This window comes from Drosophila sechellia, chromosome 2L (genome assembly GCF_004382195.2).
Source record: "Drosophila sechellia strain sech25 chromosome 2L, ASM438219v1, whole genome shotgun sequence".
In the NCBI taxonomy this organism is placed as follows: Eukaryota; Metazoa; Arthropoda; class Insecta; order Diptera; family Drosophilidae; genus Drosophila; species Drosophila sechellia.
The window spans coordinates 10135451-10151803 of NC_045949.1; the positions used below are offsets into that span (position 1 = coordinate 10135451).

The window sequence follows — 16353 nt, forward strand, 5'->3', positions numbered from 1 at the left end:
ATGATCAATCGAAGCACTAGATGATCCAGGACACGTTCAAAAACAGTTCTTTTATTTGTCGATATTGGTTTTAAGTCATTCTTATTCACTAGATTTATTAAGTAAGACTTTAATTAAATAAATAAATGTGGCTATTCTTTTTATTACTTCGGTGCTAGACGCAACTCCACCGCACCATCAATTGAATGTACATGTCTACGTTCTACTGCCAGGTGGTCACTAGAGCACCATGTCCGCCTGCAGACCCAACGATTCCGAGTGCTTCTTGGCCTTCATCCGGAGATCGGCTATCGAAGAGCTCTTGCTGTGGGCGGCGGCGAAGGCAGCCAGATTTATGGAGTACTGGGGCACAGAAAACAATCCAGCCGGCACGGTTCCATTAGTTATAGCAGCTGCGTACTGAAATCGGCAAAAGTTTAGATATATAGATACATATACATTAAATTGTATCTATTTTGAATAATGCGTATTGGGACCATGTGCAATATAGATTATATTTAATATTTAGAAGAATTTTCTTGGCAAGGAATCTTTAATAATAATATAGCACCCTTATAAGCAATTCATATTAAATACCTTAAAATGTACCGAAGCTATATCAAGTTAAAAAGGGTTTTTTCCAAACTTTTTCGTATAAGTTAGTTATCATAATAAGATGCTTAATACTATTACTAATTTAGCTTTTAAGTTTTGCACTATTGAATAACTTTTCGATGGTATAAAATTGCAATAAAATCTTTACAATTTCAAGTGATTCATATAAACTTTTTTCGAGATTATAAAATTGTAAGATTCGAGCTGCAGTTTAACCAGCTCCCGACTCACACAATTACTTTAATCTTAATCTGAATCTGCTGAAAGAATAATAATAACTACCATTTGGAATTTTACCTGGTGAGCTGCCACCGAAATAATGGCCGGATCGAAAGCGGAAAAGGCGGCGGCTGCTGCCACGGTGCTGGAAAACTGTTTGATAGCCGAGCGCGATATCGCCGGATTGTGATTATGTGGCGAGTCCACGGTGACCACTTTCCCGGCACTGCTGGCTCCGGAGCACCCGGGTGTCTGGGGGTTCGAGCTGGTCACTGCGGCAGGATGGGATGGAACGGATGAGCTGCGGAGGGCGGCCAAGCTGACGTAGGGAGCCACGCGACATGGTTCCAGCGGAGTGGCGATCGGAGGAGTCCGACTGCCCACGAGGAATCCTTCAAAGTATACGTGGATTACATGAGATGTGTTGCACTTGGATGGGTTTTTGTGTGACTTAAGTGTAGATTTAAGTATGACTTTCATTGTAAGAAACTAAAAAAGTAAGTGTTTTCGTTGAAAGAATTGTTGGGAAGGTTAGTTTATTTATTTAATTGAGGTTCATTGTGATTATGAGTTATTGAAAAAAGTTTAGGGTTTGTACTTGTATATTCTGTACAAATTTTGGATCTTTCATTTAATGTAGCTTGAATGGAGAATTGAAGCTCTTTAGTGCAATTAATTTGTTAAACATACAAGTTAGCATAAATTATAAATTTGAACGCAATTATCCATTGGCTATTTTAAATATGAACATTTATAAACATTCGCTAAAAAATGAAACATGCAGGTTAGTCATATTTAAAACAAAATTATGCTTTTAACTTAAAAGACGAATAGAGTTTATATATTACTAATAATATACAAGTATAAATAATATACTTAAACAAAAAGCTTAAATACTGCAACCCTTTTTGTGTAAGGAAAATTGGTTAAAAGAATGCAAACTTATTTGCATATAGTTTTGAGTGTATTTTCGCTTTTAAATTTTGAGATGCACCAAAAAAAAAGCAATATTTTAAAGATTAACCGATGGATTCACTGCCGGCAATCACTCTGCTTAGATGGATATGCCCGTACCTGCTAGATTGGCAAATCGTTTTAAGATTCAGTGACAAGTAATTGAATTCCTTTTGTAATTTATTGCACGGAAAACGCCCCGGAAAGCCGGAGAGCCGGAACCACAGGGACGTGTTACCGCTGGCGGGTAAATTTCTGGAGTGGAGCGGCACATACAAATGGGTCTCCTGGGAACTGGAGGCCAGGTTAACGTCTTGTTTATGGGTGGTTCACCGTGGCGAAGAGCCTGAGAATTGATATGGACCCATAAAGTGCTGGCCATTCGCCGTGTCTGCCGTGCTTTTTATGCCAAATTTCAATTTGATTACATTTCCGAAAACTTTTTTATGCCCGAAGGTCCAGTATTGAAATACGGTCGCATTAGGCGGCAAATTTGATAAATGCGCTTATATCCTTTTTAATCCAATTAGGCTGAGCTACCGAATGCGATTTATTTTTATGTGAAAAAGCACACACTCAGGAAGTCATAAATGCGTAAATGTATTGATTTGCATTCTTCTAAACTCGAAAAAACATTTTTCGCGCACCTTAACACCTCTGGGTTTTCAGTTCAGTTTGTTTGCCTTTCGAATTATAATCAGGACTCGCAAACGCATCTGCTCAGATTTTAGCCAGTGAAATCCCTTCGGCAATATACATAAAATAAGAACGCTTCTTTTTTTAGCGACAGCAACGCACAAATCATTGCTAACTTCATCAAATTAAATATTCGGGCAATAAAACGAAGGATACAAATTCTATTGAGTGGCGGCGGGAGCGGGGAGTTGATGGATGGGCGGGGGGTTAAGTCCTTGGATACGAGGGTTGAACGGAAACGGAAAGCCAAATGAATTAATGAAGAGACATTTAAACAACTGTGAAAACCGTAACATATTGGCCCCGGCAAGTTGATAAGCCGGAAAATGAACAGCAGCATTCCGAAATGTAAATGGTCTAGCCTGATTTTTGTGTACTTAACTAATTGCAATTTACACTTTCATTAAGCTTAATTGGCGAAAAGTTGGTGAAGGTGAGCGGTGCTTAAAAAAAGGGGCACCAATTTATGCTAGTTTTTAATTACATTAATGTTTTAAAGTTAACTTGGGAGGAGCCTTAGTTATTTGCTCACCTTTGTGCATTTGGTTTTCGTGCTTTCTACATTTCGCCCTTCTATTTTGAAACCAAACCTGCAAGTACACATATTTATAAATGAAATGCTTGTTTCATTAATATAAATTAGGAAATTGAGACATTATGATATCCGATTTGGTCATTAGTTGCTTCAAGTATGCACTGAATTATCACTGTTTATTTCGCATTAATCTCGGCAGATGCGTACTTCTTTGAGATTTTAGCGGGCTAAAAGTTGCAATTTATTACGGACCATAAAAAAAGTGACACTCCTGCTGGCTTTGGAATTGTAGCTACATATTTCATGACCACATAGTGCCTATTCCAGCACCCTGATTGAGCATTTAATCTCTAACCGGCCCCCCGATGCTCGAGCAATTTTCTACTTGTGTCCCAGACGACAAAGGGTGGCGTAAACCACTTAACACCCCATATCCCTATACCCTTACAAAGGGTATATGCATTTCCCCAGAAGCTTGGAAATTTAACTTCTGCTCTTATAAAGTATATATTATGGATCAGCATCGCTGGACGAGCGGTGTCTCTTTGTCCGTATGTCCGCGTGTCCGTATTTCCGCTTGTCCGTATAACCGCATGTCCGTAAGTCTGCATGTCCGTATATCTGTCTGTCATTTTGTCTGCAGATCTGTGCAGTCTTCATCTATACCAAAGGTAGGTATTACTATCATGTGAGATAGTATCTATGTATTCTGGTAAAAGCCGGATTATAGTAATTGAAAACTTCGTCGTTTTCTTTAGGGTATATAAACTTCGGCTTGCCAAACTAGTTTCGTTCATTATTTCCACAATGCCGGTGGTTGAAAAATCAAAGTCACTGCTTCCACATTCGGTCGAAATATTTCGGGGAGACAATGTCTGGTTGTCATTAGTACAAGTGTAATGAATAACCATTGAAAATCAATTTGGACCTCGTGGTGTCCAAAGGGGCGTCCTCGGACATTTCCAATGTCAAGTTGCAATCGGGGCATAATTTATGGAGTAGATGCGCGGACATAATTACCTGCACTCTGGCTTCGCTGAGGCCCAGTCGCTGACTCAGTTCCTCGCGCATGAAGGCATCTGGATAGTGGGTCTCCTCGAACAGTCGCTCCAGCTCGTTCAGCTGGTCCAGGGTGAAGTTCGTCCGCGATCTCCGCTGCTTGGTGTTCACCAGCGACGAGTCCAGCGGATCGCAGTGCTCCCGGTTGCGACTGGGCTCCGGGGAGACGCACTCCTCCGGCAATAATGGCTTATCCGGCGCCAGCTTTGGCGTATTACTGTCCTCCGTGCACTCGGTTATGCTGGCAGTGGGCAATCCAGACAGTTTTGGATCTGAAAAAGTTATAGTGCTTGCTATATATGTACATATGCGTAAGGCATACCAAATATTAAGCGATCTAGAATATAAAACACAAGTTTTTCCTATTATTTTAAATGCTTGGGTCATGTTTTTTACACTTTTAAAAAATCAATTAAAAAGAAATTCAAACAAATCTTGTATGATGTCATCCCTTAAAAGATTTTAAGTCAGCAGATTTGGTTCCCGATGTAGGTATAATTATTATAATAATTATATTGTTATAATGTATTATTCTTAACTTTAAGATTTCTTCCTCTATTTATACTGGTTTTAAAAACGGCAAAAAAGCTATTAGTAATTATTTAATTAAGAGGATTGATTATTGATTTGTTATGCAATTAAAATACAAGTTCACTATCCGACGGATTATATAGACATTATGAATAAGATAATTTTTATTTGAAACTTGTAGCACAACAGATACTTGATGTTTCACACAGTTAATGGGCACTTTTTTTATGAATATACATATGGTTCTACAACACTGGCTTATTAACTCAAATATTAATGGATATCTAATAAAATAAATATAAATAAATAAAATAAATAATATGCAACAACTTTTTAGTTTTTTTTTATTATTGAGTGAAAAACACTTGGTTTTAAGCCCATTTCTAGCAATTTAAGAAGGTGTAGGTGAAGCATTCTGTATAAGCCATCAATATAAAATTAAATTAATTAATAAAATAAATATATAAATAAATATAAATGAATCCCAAATTTGGGCAAATAAATGAGTAATAATGATACTAAATGGTAGGGGCATAATAAATTATCTATTGTTGTACAAAAGACTTAAAACAAAAGAAATAAATTTGCTTTGGACCATGCAAATTGTTCAATCTCCGACGGATATCAGATTGCGGATTATCTTAAGATATCAGCTTCCGGAATGTCTTAAGCGATATCTACCAGTACTACCCATCATATCCAGTTAGTGAAGTTACCTTCCGGCTGGGAGTCCACGTCCAAATCCTCCGAAATTAGCCAGTTCTTGGGCTTCGGCTCCACCGTGGCCTTGTGGAGAGTGGGACTAAGGCTGTAGATTTCCACATGCTCCTCGCGCTGCGAATGGGTTTCTTCCGGTGGCTCCGGATCGACCGCGAGGATCGTGTTGCTCTCGGATACGGACAGGTCGGTAATGTCTATGTCCACGGACTCCTCGCCACTCGCGCAAGTATCGGCGTAACTGCCGCCGGAACTGATCGAGTTTATGAATATGGAGTTTTTCACTTCCGTGGGCTTTTTTAAACGCGCGCCCGTCATCGAATTGAATAAGGCGTGAACACTGTTGTTAGTTAGATTGAACTCAAAGGACTTGGTGACAAACTGGGCCAGCTGCTCCATTATCCTTGGCTTGGGTAAACAAATAAATGCCGCTGCTTTTTTATGCGTTCGAGCATAAGTTGCTGTAACGAAACTAAGCTGCCGACTATTTTATAGTCAACACCAATGGCAATCGGCGTGCCTAATCACCTCGGTTGGCTCTTTATTGCTGCGCATGTCCTGCGGATTATCCACAATCGAATCCCACGCTTGAATTGTTCGAGAGAGCGACGGAATAAAAAATCTTGGCGCTTCGATTTTGGCCAAGCTTAAACGGCTGACTGCCTGTTTTAATGGGCAAATATGACTAGTTCAACATCTTGACTCTATTCAATTAGCAATTTCTTTGGTCCTGGAACAGCACTTCACTCCACTCTCTTCCCCTTCAGTTTCTAGCGAGCTCGCTCTCACTCTCTCTCTCGCGTGAGTCCTTAAAAATCCACCCCAAGTCGGCGGGGCAGTGTAAAGTTAAGTGAAGTCCTGCCTACGAAGGTCCTTTCAATTGCTCTCATTGGTCTACGGAGCAGGCAAAGTGGTTGCACGCTCAACGATTCCAGCTTACTTTCCTATTATTGGTTATAGCCATTATGGAGCACTATTTATCCATTAAGCGGCAATGAAACACATTATAATTGCAATAAATGATGCCATGTGGGAGGAGTTTTGCGCGGAAGTTTCAGGACCTCGTCGAAGGATTTCCAGCGCTCAGCTTTTGGCACTTTATAAATACCATTTAAATCGCTGTGCTTGCCACGCAAATCCACAGGAAAAGGGCATTATTTTTATTTCACAAAGTCGTCGTCGTCGTTTGGGGAGTTGTTTTATCGATTTGTAGGCGGGCTCAGTGCCATAAAACATGGATCTGAGTTGGCGCTTTGCCACGCCCCCCATATTCATTACTTCAACTTTGTGCTAATGACACTGGGCTACAAAGGTGGCATAACTACTCATTGCTCAAATTATTACACAAGAAACCAATCGAAGGACGTATATACTCATATAATGTCCTAGTTTTTACAGAACTAACATGTGCCATCTTCATTTGTCAAACCGAACTGTGTTGCACAGTGTAAACTCATTCATTTGTCAACTTTTCAAACCCATTGAGATGGAGACATCTAGACTTGCATATTCATTCGTTATTATTAAAAAATCATTTATTTTCTCGTCAGTTTATAGACTTTGAAACATGAATTTGTTGATTTTTTCTTTAGATATTTGTTTTATACATAAATATCTAGAAGCATTAGTTTAAACAATTGCATAAGCGGCATAATTGGCAAGTCCGCACATATTGACTCCCTTGCGAACTCGTATATAACCATTTTCGCCCCAATTTTGGCCCCACCAATTCTTTAGTATCCAATAATCCTTTGCAAAACCAATCACCACCATGGCATGATTTACGGAAGCCGAGGAGCACAAGGGGTCATCGTAGATGCCGTCACTAAGAGAAAAGGGTAAATTTTAAATATAATTACTAGTTACGACCATTACCTGTACAGTTGAAATGTCTTTGGGGAGGCATTTATAGATATGGCAACTGGTCCAATGTGGGTAACTGCCGCCTGGATGGCCTGCTCATCGCGCACGGGAAGAATGGCCCAAGATGATACATTAACTACGGATAAATCGGCTACAAACTGGCATTTACCTTTCTGAAAAACATAAGCATTAGTTAGCATAAATATTCTACTTTCCATACTATACTATGTTTAAAAAACAAAAAATTCGTACCTAAAATTACCAATTAAATGAATAGTTCGTATTGTAGTCATTCTAACACTTGTTCTACGGTGTAACTGACATTCTTATATATGTATGTAAGTACAATAAAAAACTATCTTCTAATTGTATTGCACTTCTAATTACCCTTGCCACATACGGATAATCCTGATCCCTCATTATGCCGCCCGTGCTCTGCAAATAAGTCAAAGTATTTCGCAGGGAACCGCCGACGCATCCTTGGTTTCCATGGGACACACTGCAATCCACGATTTGTTGCTTACTCAGGCTCAATATTTTCCCGGTTCGCTTGAAAACCTGACCCACGATGCTCTCGGCAATGGAGAAGGCGTAGCACGAACCGCAGGTAAGTTGATTGTACGGTGGTGTGATGAATCCCTTACTCCGCCAATCCAAACTTTCGGGCACATTGGTCATTAGAGGAGAACCAACTATTTCGGCCATATTATCCGCGCTGTCTTCAATATTGCTCTTCAACAGTCGCAAATATCCCTTGAGGTAACCATCTGTGCTCTGGTTTTAAATATATTTAAATATTATTATTGTTTTTAGGCTTTCAGATGTACATATATATTTTTTTTAAATACCTACCATATCAGCAAAAATATTTGGCTTCAACCTAAAGCTCGTTTGACCATCCTTATAGTTTTGGTTGTGCTCCTCAATAACTTTGAAATTTTCCTCGAACGCTTTGTAACTTCGCATTTCATCGTAGGTGCGAATATATTTGCGATTGTTATTATTCTACAAGGTTATGAATTTATAAGCTCTTCATAGTTTTAATTTATATTTTCCCAAAGCTTACCTTAAACTTTTCGAATTCGCTCTTGCAATTTGCAGAAGAAGAATTTCCTTCGTTCAAATTGGAAGTTACAATTTGACAATTTAGGCCACATAAACAAGTAAAGAAAATTAATTTCCACATTGCTTTCGACTCCATTACCTTTAGTTACTGACAATGAACTAAAATCGCAACTAAGCATATTTATGCTTTCTTAAGAAGCAACGAAAAGTTTGATCGAAGCTGTGAGCACCCATTAAAAACATTTATAAAGAGCATACTATTGTATATAAGCTGACTAAAAACAAATCAAGATTATACATCAAGAATAGTTTTTTGCTTTTATTGGTACAATTAGTACAATAAATACTTTAAAAATATTTAAAGAACAAAAACTGTTGACATGAAAAATAATATTTTCATAAATCACAAAACTCATAATAATTGCAGAATTTATTATTATTTTTGATTAGCTGTTATTGCTAATTGCAAATGTGCTCCATGGCCAGCTGTGTTTCACATCATCCCAAAATTCCAGTCGTTCCCACAGAAATCCATTATAGCCTCTCTTCCGAGTTATGCAACAAGTCCTGCGATTTTTTTTCAGTATGTCAATAGAAAAAACAGGTGGATGAAAACTTGGGAATACCCATAACATAAGTTCAAATACCCTTTGTCTTATATGCCAGTCGGAATTCAGTGTTTCTTTTCATTTGTGTCAGAAATGATTTAAAGTGTGTATTCTTAGCCTCAAGAACAGCTGTTTTGCGTAACATTGCGAATCCGGTTGATTTGCGTCAAAACAAAACCAGGATCATGCTGAAAACCGCTGTTACCCGCTTTTTACAAATTAGTTCAGTAAGTTTAACCATGCCACATAGCAATGCCAATATTAATCCACCGAGTTGCAGGCGCAATGTGGCGGCCGGGCGAATTCTGTTCGCAATATCAACCTGATTCCCATGGTGGTCGAGCAAACTGGCCGCGGTGAGCGAGCCTACGATATATTCTCGCGCCTGCTGAAGGAGCGGATAATTTGCCTGATGGGCAACATAACCGACGACATCAGTTCCACCGTGGTGGCTCAACTGCTGTTCCTGCAATCGGAGAACGTCAACAAACCGATCCATCTGTACATCAATTCGCCCGGCGGTGTTGTTACAGCGGGTTTGGCGATCTACGATACGATGCAGTACGTCAAGCCACCTATTGCAACTTGGTGCGTCGGACAGGCCTGCTCGATGGGATCCCTCCTGCTCGCGGCCGGTGCTCCTGGCATGCGGTACTCACTACCCAACGCTCGGATCATGATACATCAGCCCTCTGGTGGCGCACAAGTAAGTACAGTCCAGTGTTTAAATTCCCCCCGAATTGATAAAGCGATCTCGTCCAGGGCCAAGCCACAGACATCCTAATACATGCCGAGGAAATTATCAAAATCAAGCGCCAGCTGACCAACATCTACGTGAAGCACGCCAAGAATACATACGAAGAGATGTGCGGACGCATGGAGCGCGACCACTTTATGACCCCCGAGGAGGCAAAGGTGTTGGGCATCATTGACCACGTTCTCGAACATCCTCCAGAGACTGTTTCCGAAACGGGACCCGCGTCGGACGGCGGCGTCACCTCCGGCAAAGCCGTGCCCGAGGAGTGCGAGAAGAAGAGAAGCAAGCAGGCGGCCTAAATTTCCCCCTTTCTATAGACCAAAATTCAATCATAAGTTTCAAACAATTTGAATAATTCAGTTTTCCACAGAATATACACTTTCCAAGTACATCATGTCGACTTTCTCATGATTCAGAATTAGTAATATCGCATCATTAATGTTTAAAAGACTTTACGTAACCAGTTGCTCTTAGTTAAGAGAGGATGATCTGGAATTATCGTTATCTGATTGTAGAGCTAGTCTCTTTCAGGAAGAGCAAATGGATTCTATCATCCATCATTCTCCCTCGTTAAAATGCTAAACAAATCAATAAACTTTTAGTAAAATTCGTAAATACAGTACTCAATACGGCATTTGTTTGTTTTTGGTTGTCGGTAGTTTTTGGGAGTGGTTTACTAATTAACTCTTTCAAGTCGATCTGCATTTATTTCTTATTAGAAAATTTAAAAGCTATATCAGAAAAAGAGATACTTGTTTGTGCGCAAACGCATATTCTTAATTAAGTAAAGGAATTAGAAACCAAGTTTCCCTTTTAACTCTGATCCATTACTATAATATCTGAGCTACCGGTGATGGAATCCTTCTGTATGTACTCGAAGATCTTGTTTAATTCTGGTGTTTCTTTGATCGACTTGAGGAAATCCACTAACTGCTGATTTTTGTCTATGGAAGAGGAATTTTCATTAATAATAAACTATAAGATGGAATGTTTTCAAAGAAGTATACTTACTTGCTTTGGGTATTTGCGAAAGGGCCGAGACTGCACGAAGGGCAGAACGCTTGAGTTCGTCCTGCTTTTCGTACTCCTGTTTCACAGAGTTGGCCTTCACCTTGTGGGTGCACGTATCACGTAGTTGCTGTATAAATTGATCGAGTCCTGAAAGAATTCAGCCAATTAAAATAAGAGATCTCAAGTACACAAGGCCTTGCTACTACTCACTGAGCAGAACCTTATCCGGGCACAAGATGGCCAGACGTGCCGTCATCAGGTACGTCAGCATCTTGATGTCGTAGTGGTCGCACAGACCAGCCTGGACATGGTCCAGGAACTGCATGACATCCACACGATCCAAGCCCTGCTCGAGAAGTGTGTACATGCATTCAAAAGCCGCTTTGCGAATGTCGAGACCGTCATCGACGGTGTGCTTGAAGGGACCCATCTCCACCTCCCTAATCAGTTCGCTCTTCACCTTCGTCTCCGAGTACAGCCAAGGCAAAAGGGTGGGCAGCAAATCGCGCACCAAGCTGGGCTTGTTGTGTACCGCCGAATTGAAGGCTACTAGCGCGACGCGCCGCACCTGTGGCTCCGGATCTCGTAGGGCAAACAGAAACTCGCCAATGTTCTGCTTGAGCAGAACATCAATGGGCTGCGGCTGATCGGAGATGGTGAACTTTACGGAGGAGACAACAACGGTGCGCATGGTGGCGCTTTCGGAACGCAATGCCTGCTGCAGTTGCGGCAGCAGTTCATCGGGATTGACCAGCACCAGTTTGCCCAGGCACTCGGCCACCACGTTGCGTGATCCCTCCTCCGAGCACTCGCAATGCTTGAAGAGCTGATCCCAAATGGATGGCACCGAGGGCAGGAGCTGAGCGAGTCCAATGGGCGATACCGATAGCGATGAAATGACCTCCTTAAGCGAATGTAGCAGCAAATACTGTCTCTTTGGCTGCACCTCAATCTCGTGCAGAATCAGAGGCAGGTATGTCTGCAGGCTGCCCACGGACACAGCACCGAGCGCATGCGAGGCTGCAGCCTTTACATCCTCCGAGGTGGCGCCAAAGCATTCAATAATTGTCTGCGGCAGCACCTGTATGGAGCTCAGATCAAAGTGCCTGCCAATCTCACCGATGGTTAGCAAACAGAATATGATTTCCGTATCGTTACGCTTCTGCAGATCCGTTATCAGCTTTGTGGCCAATGGGGTCGCCACCTGGGGACACTGCTGTGTCAAGGCAGCAATACACTTGGCCGATGAGTGATAGGCCTGCTTGTGCAGCTGCACCACCTCACTGGGAGCGCCGGCAGTGGCTCTGGGGTTGCCGTCACCGTTGCCACCCAAAACTGGTGCCATTAGTTTCGAGACGAGCGAATGATAGTCCAGGCCAGACAGCTGTGTTTGCACCAAGGCCTGGAACAGCTCCAACGTGCAATTCAATGCGGATCCCTGTAGCAAAGAAATAATTAGTTATTAGTTTTGCTAATTGCCCAACTGTTAGCAATATAATTATTTTGACCCACCTGCAGCAAAGGAGATCGAACCAAAATGAGCACTGAGCGCAAGAACTGCTCATGTATGCCGACCAGAGCTTGGGGCTGCCTACGGGCTACGGTGCTCAAAAGCGTCAGAGAGTACTGGGCTACGTGCAAATCCGAGTCCGAAATGAGCGGTGGGATCTCAACAATGGCTGTTTGCAGTAGGTTCGCCTCGAAGTTGCTCGAATAGTTGATCACGATCTTGTTGATCAGATCGAGCGAGTGCAGCTTCAGCGCGCGGTGGTTCTTACGCAAGAATGTGCCCAATGCGGGCAACACGTCGTGCAGGATGGGTGTCAGATCTATGCGCAGGGACGAAGCTGCGATCAGGGTCAACGCCTTCACGCTGCTCAACCGGGTTACTTCGTTCTTTAGGCGCTCCATGAAGATTGGCAGGCAAACCGCCAGCTCGTTCTGCAGCATGTCGCCCATGTTGGCGATAATCTGACCCATGCAGGCTATGGCTCGCTCCTTCACCTCCTGGTCGACATCCGTCACTTTCAGTTTCTGCAATGTGCACGAGTAGACCTGACCCACAAACGATGGTGCATCAAAGTCGGACTTGGCCGCATTCGGTTCCAATGGGCGAATCACCTTCACCAACTGCTGCAGCACCAATAGCGCCTCTGTGGCAATCTTATAGAACGGATCGAAGACCGAAGTCACCACGAGGGGCACCAGTAGCGGAATATGTGGATGAAAGACATGCGGCGGATGTCCCTGAAGCAGCGAGTAAAGGAATCCCAGAGATTCGATCTTCATGTTGCTGGTCGAACTCTTGTCATTCAGTGAATAGCTTATGCCTGGCACAATGCTCTCCAAGTAGGGACCCAGGGCGCCTGGTAGCGAATTCAACAGCTCGCGCAGCAAGAGGAAGCAGTCTTGACGCGTTTTCATTGATTTTTCCCTCATTAACGGCTGTATGGCTTTCACAATGAGTGGCAGCTGCTCAATTAACAGCGAGGTCGGCCCCGATACCTGATCCATTGAGTCGTGGTCGTTGGCCACGTCGTCGGTGAGGCGTGTGTTCTTTAGCAGGGCCACATAGGCGTGAAATATGTCGGACTTAACATTCTCCTCACGCTCCTTGAAGCGCGCAATCAAAGCCGGACTCAGGCTGCGATAGAAGTCCTCGACGAGCTCCTGGCGTGTGGATATCAAAACCTCCAGACACTTGGCTGCAGCGCGACGAACCTTCCAGCTCATGTCGTCGTCGTCACTGTACTCCTCACTATCAACGTACTCATCATCCTCCGTGTCCATGGCATTGCCAGTGTCGCCATCATCCGTCTCGTAGTTGTAGTTTGGATCGTAGGTGATATAGTTGAGGCACAGCTCCAGGATCTACCCAAAACCATAAGTTATAAAAAGTGAAAGATAGCATAAAGCATGTGTACTGCTTACCATTGGAATATGCGGGTTTATGGCATCTGGGCAGCGCATGACGAAAGCTTCGCAGGCCTGCAGACAAAACTCGCGCAGCTCATCGTCATCCCGCTGGCTGTACTGGCTCAGCAGGAGCATGGATCGATCAATGTGATTGCAAAGTCGATGGCCAGCCTGTCGACTAAGGAGTAACGTTAAATAAAATTGCATTTAAAGATCATATGGCATAAAATATATAACAATTTCAGAAATGGGAACTTACCATATCGAAGCCAGGCACTGAATGTAAGTTCGAATGGCAGCTGGATTTGGTGGGTTCTCTAGGCCATCGAGCAGGTGATCGATGACACCGTTGTAGGCGTTGCTATTGGCCTGGATCAGCAGGAACGACAGGGCGACGATGGTACGCTTGCGAACAGCCTGGCGCGATGAGGCCAACTGGGGCATCAGAGCTTTCAGGATGGTGCTGTGGAAGGGAACGAGGAACTCTCCGAAGCGGGAGAGCAGATCGGCCAAAATGTCCAGCGACTCCAGTTTCACAGAGACGTCCTCCTGTTAAGGAACAACGGATTAAACGATTGGGTGCCTAGGGAATAGCAGTATTACGCACCTTCTCAATTGCTGTGCTCAATTTGCCGGTGATCCTTTGGCAGACATTTGGGGCCAGGGAGTTTGAGGACTGCGGCAGCTCGGCAATCACTGTCTTTAGGCCAATACTCGATATGTCGCGCAGCTGCTCCGTGTTGGACATCATGTTGGCGCACAGTGAGTCCACGATGGTCTCCACCTGGATCTCCTTCACCTTATTGACCAAGGGACCCAGGCACTTGACAGCCAGGTTCTGGACCTCGCCGTTCTTGTCCTCCAGCAGCTTGAGGACCATTCGCACCACCTTTTTCTCGGACTCGTCGTCCAGGATGATGCTATCCTTCTGTAGCTCCGTCATCAGATCGTTTGTCGCCATGAAACGGAAGTCCTTGTCCGTCGACGTCATCTGCAGCAGACGAGAGAGCGGAATTAGAATTTCGTTATATTGCAAAAATGAAATTCTATACATACTTTTTCCAGCAAATTGGCAATTTGGTGGTACTGATGTGACGCCATAGCGAAGCCTTTGAAACGTTCGATCGATAGTAATTAAGTGATAAGTGAAATATTGTGTATTTGTTTTGGGCTGCCCTATTTTTGGGGTTCTAAAACTTGAAAATTTACTGCAAATTTTCCGGTATTGAATCTCCAAGTTTTATATTCACTCAATTTTGTTATAAAGGCTGCTTAAGTGGGCCCAGTTTGAAAAACTAAAAAAATTACTTAATAATCCCTAATGCCTTTTGGATGCCGATAAGGGTTTTGGTATATTTTCGTGGTATAATACAAGATAGAAAAATATTTATAGGTATATAGTAAATATAAGTAGTTTTATTTGTTAAGTACTGCATGAAAATTAATATTTAAATATATATTATTGAAAATTAATACCCATGTTATTCATTAGTAAAATACTTTGTGTCATTACCATCGTTTCAGATTAACGATAAATCAGCTATGTGGCACTGAGAGTCTCCCATCTCTAGGAAAGTGCCGCTCGTTTTCAGGAATTATTTTAAACAAAACCTCAGCTCACTGCTAGAATTTAATCAAAAATACTTTTTGAACACCAATAAAAGCTAACAAAATGGATCAGATTTTGAACAAGGAAAACACCGGCATTAATTGTAAGCTGAATTAAGTTCGACTCCCGTTCGTATTAGTAATAACATAGCTATTTATTGCAGTGCCTGCGAATCCCATTAAAAATGGAGTCCCTACGAATTCCGTATTGAAGAAACCTCTTGGTAAACTTGACAATGTGATGCACCAAACTCCTGGAATAACCCCATTTAAAAGCACTTCTCTGAAACTCGAGGGCAGCATGTCCAAGCTTTCGCTGCGAAAGGCCCCCAAACAAAATGTGGTCAACAAGGATCGCGAGGAAGTGAAGTATAAAACAAATAGCTGCTTTTTGGGCGCCTACGTTTTGAATTGCGAATCCAGAGTCGTCAATTTGTTCAATTACACTGACTTTCCGAACGAGAAATGTTTGAAGAACTGCAGCAAGCGTAAGTACCATTCATGTTCCCAATGAAAATTGTACTATATGTTTGTATTATTACAGCGGTCACAGAGACCTGGTCAGAAAACCAAGTGGGCTATGAAGGCCTATTGGATCAACTTTATCTTGATCTGCGCACATTGGAAAATCATTTGGAAAACAGATGCCTTGCGCCCCTAGATTTTTGTGACTTGCCATACATATACAACACAGAAAACATGGAGCCTGCAGAGCCTGAATACGTATTAAATTTATATCCCCCAATGCCTAATTTGGAAGGCATTGATGTTCTATTTTAGATCCTTGTTTAAAAAAAAAATGTTTAATTGTAGTTTATTATTCTTTAACTTTGTAATACTAAAAAATTATTAATGTTATGCTAAGAGAAAATGTTATACCATTAGCTATCCAAGTTCGTTGTCTCTTTTTCGAATTACATTTGTGAAAAAATATTTGTTTTACGAGCTAATATATTTAGTAGTTTAAAAACCGACATTAAGCCTACAACTGGCAATTATATGTGTACGATGTAAATAAATAATTAACTTGGAATTAAGTAAGAAAAAGTGACCATTGTACCTCGTTAGGAAGTGATTTTGAATTAAAGCAACTATAAAAACTAATTAGAAGATTAACTTTTGGGGCTTTGGAGTTCAGTTGTGAATGTTTATTGCTTTTACCCTTAGTTTCTTGATATTTACCAGCATTTTCGGAGTTTGGGGCTTAAATATATTCACTC

The 16353-nt window shown here is 42.0% G+C and overlaps 5 protein-coding genes across 5 annotated transcripts; 2 read left to right on the forward strand and 3 right to left on the reverse strand.

Annotated features, from left to right (window-relative positions):
• Positions 1–35: 35 nt before the first annotated feature.
• On the reverse strand, positions 36–5764 carry LOC6611972 (short stature homeobox protein 2). Its single transcript, XM_002036453.2, has 5 exons — positions 5305–5764; positions 4019–4329; positions 2996–3053; positions 892–1205; positions 36–399 (listed from the first exon to the last, which is right to left on the reverse strand). The coding sequence occupies exons 1-5, from the start codon at positions 5702–5704 to the stop codon at positions 220–222; spliced, it is 1263 nt and encodes a 420-aa protein (XP_002036489.2). The 5' UTR covers positions 5705–5764; the 3' UTR covers positions 36–219.
• Positions 5765–6818: 1054 nt separating this feature from the next.
• Positions 6819–8369, reverse strand: LOC6611973 (cathepsin L1). Its single transcript, XM_002036454.2, has 5 exons — positions 8235–8369; positions 8021–8173; positions 7556–7942; positions 7181–7341; positions 6819–7130 (listed from the first exon to the last, which is right to left on the reverse strand). The coding sequence occupies exons 1-5, from the start codon at positions 8367–8369 to the stop codon at positions 6935–6937; spliced, it is 1032 nt and encodes a 343-aa protein (XP_002036490.2). The 3' UTR covers positions 6819–6934.
• Positions 8370–8902: 533 nt separating this feature from the next.
• LOC6611974 (ATP-dependent Clp protease proteolytic subunit) lies at positions 8903–10220 on the forward strand. Its single transcript, XM_002036455.2, has 3 exons — positions 8903–9068; positions 9122–9547; positions 9604–10220. The coding sequence occupies exons 1-3, from the start codon at positions 9027–9029 to the stop codon at positions 9895–9897; spliced, it is 762 nt and encodes a 253-aa protein (XP_002036491.1). The 5' UTR covers positions 8903–9026; the 3' UTR covers positions 9898–10220.
• Positions 10221–10285: 65 nt separating this feature from the next.
• LOC6611975 (cullin-associated NEDD8-dissociated protein 1) lies at positions 10286–14807 on the reverse strand. The gene is made up of 8 exons (XM_032727450.1): positions 14582–14807; positions 14133–14516; positions 13785–14074; positions 13541–13703; positions 12122–13480; positions 10820–12047; positions 10610–10756; positions 10286–10542 (listed from the first exon to the last, which is right to left on the reverse strand). Exons 1-8 carry the CDS (start codon positions 14624–14626, stop codon positions 10412–10414), a joined length of 3747 nt encoding a protein of 1248 aa, XP_032583341.1. The 5' UTR covers positions 14627–14807; the 3' UTR covers positions 10286–10411.
• Positions 14808–15087: 280 nt separating this feature from the next.
• On the forward strand, positions 15088–16237 carry LOC6611976. The gene is made up of 3 exons (XM_002036457.2): positions 15088–15237; positions 15298–15621; positions 15678–16237. Exons 1-3 carry the CDS (start codon positions 15198–15200, stop codon positions 15911–15913), a joined length of 600 nt encoding a protein of 199 aa, XP_002036493.1. The 5' UTR covers positions 15088–15197; the 3' UTR covers positions 15914–16237.
• The last annotated feature ends 116 nt before the right edge of the window (positions 16238–16353 follow it).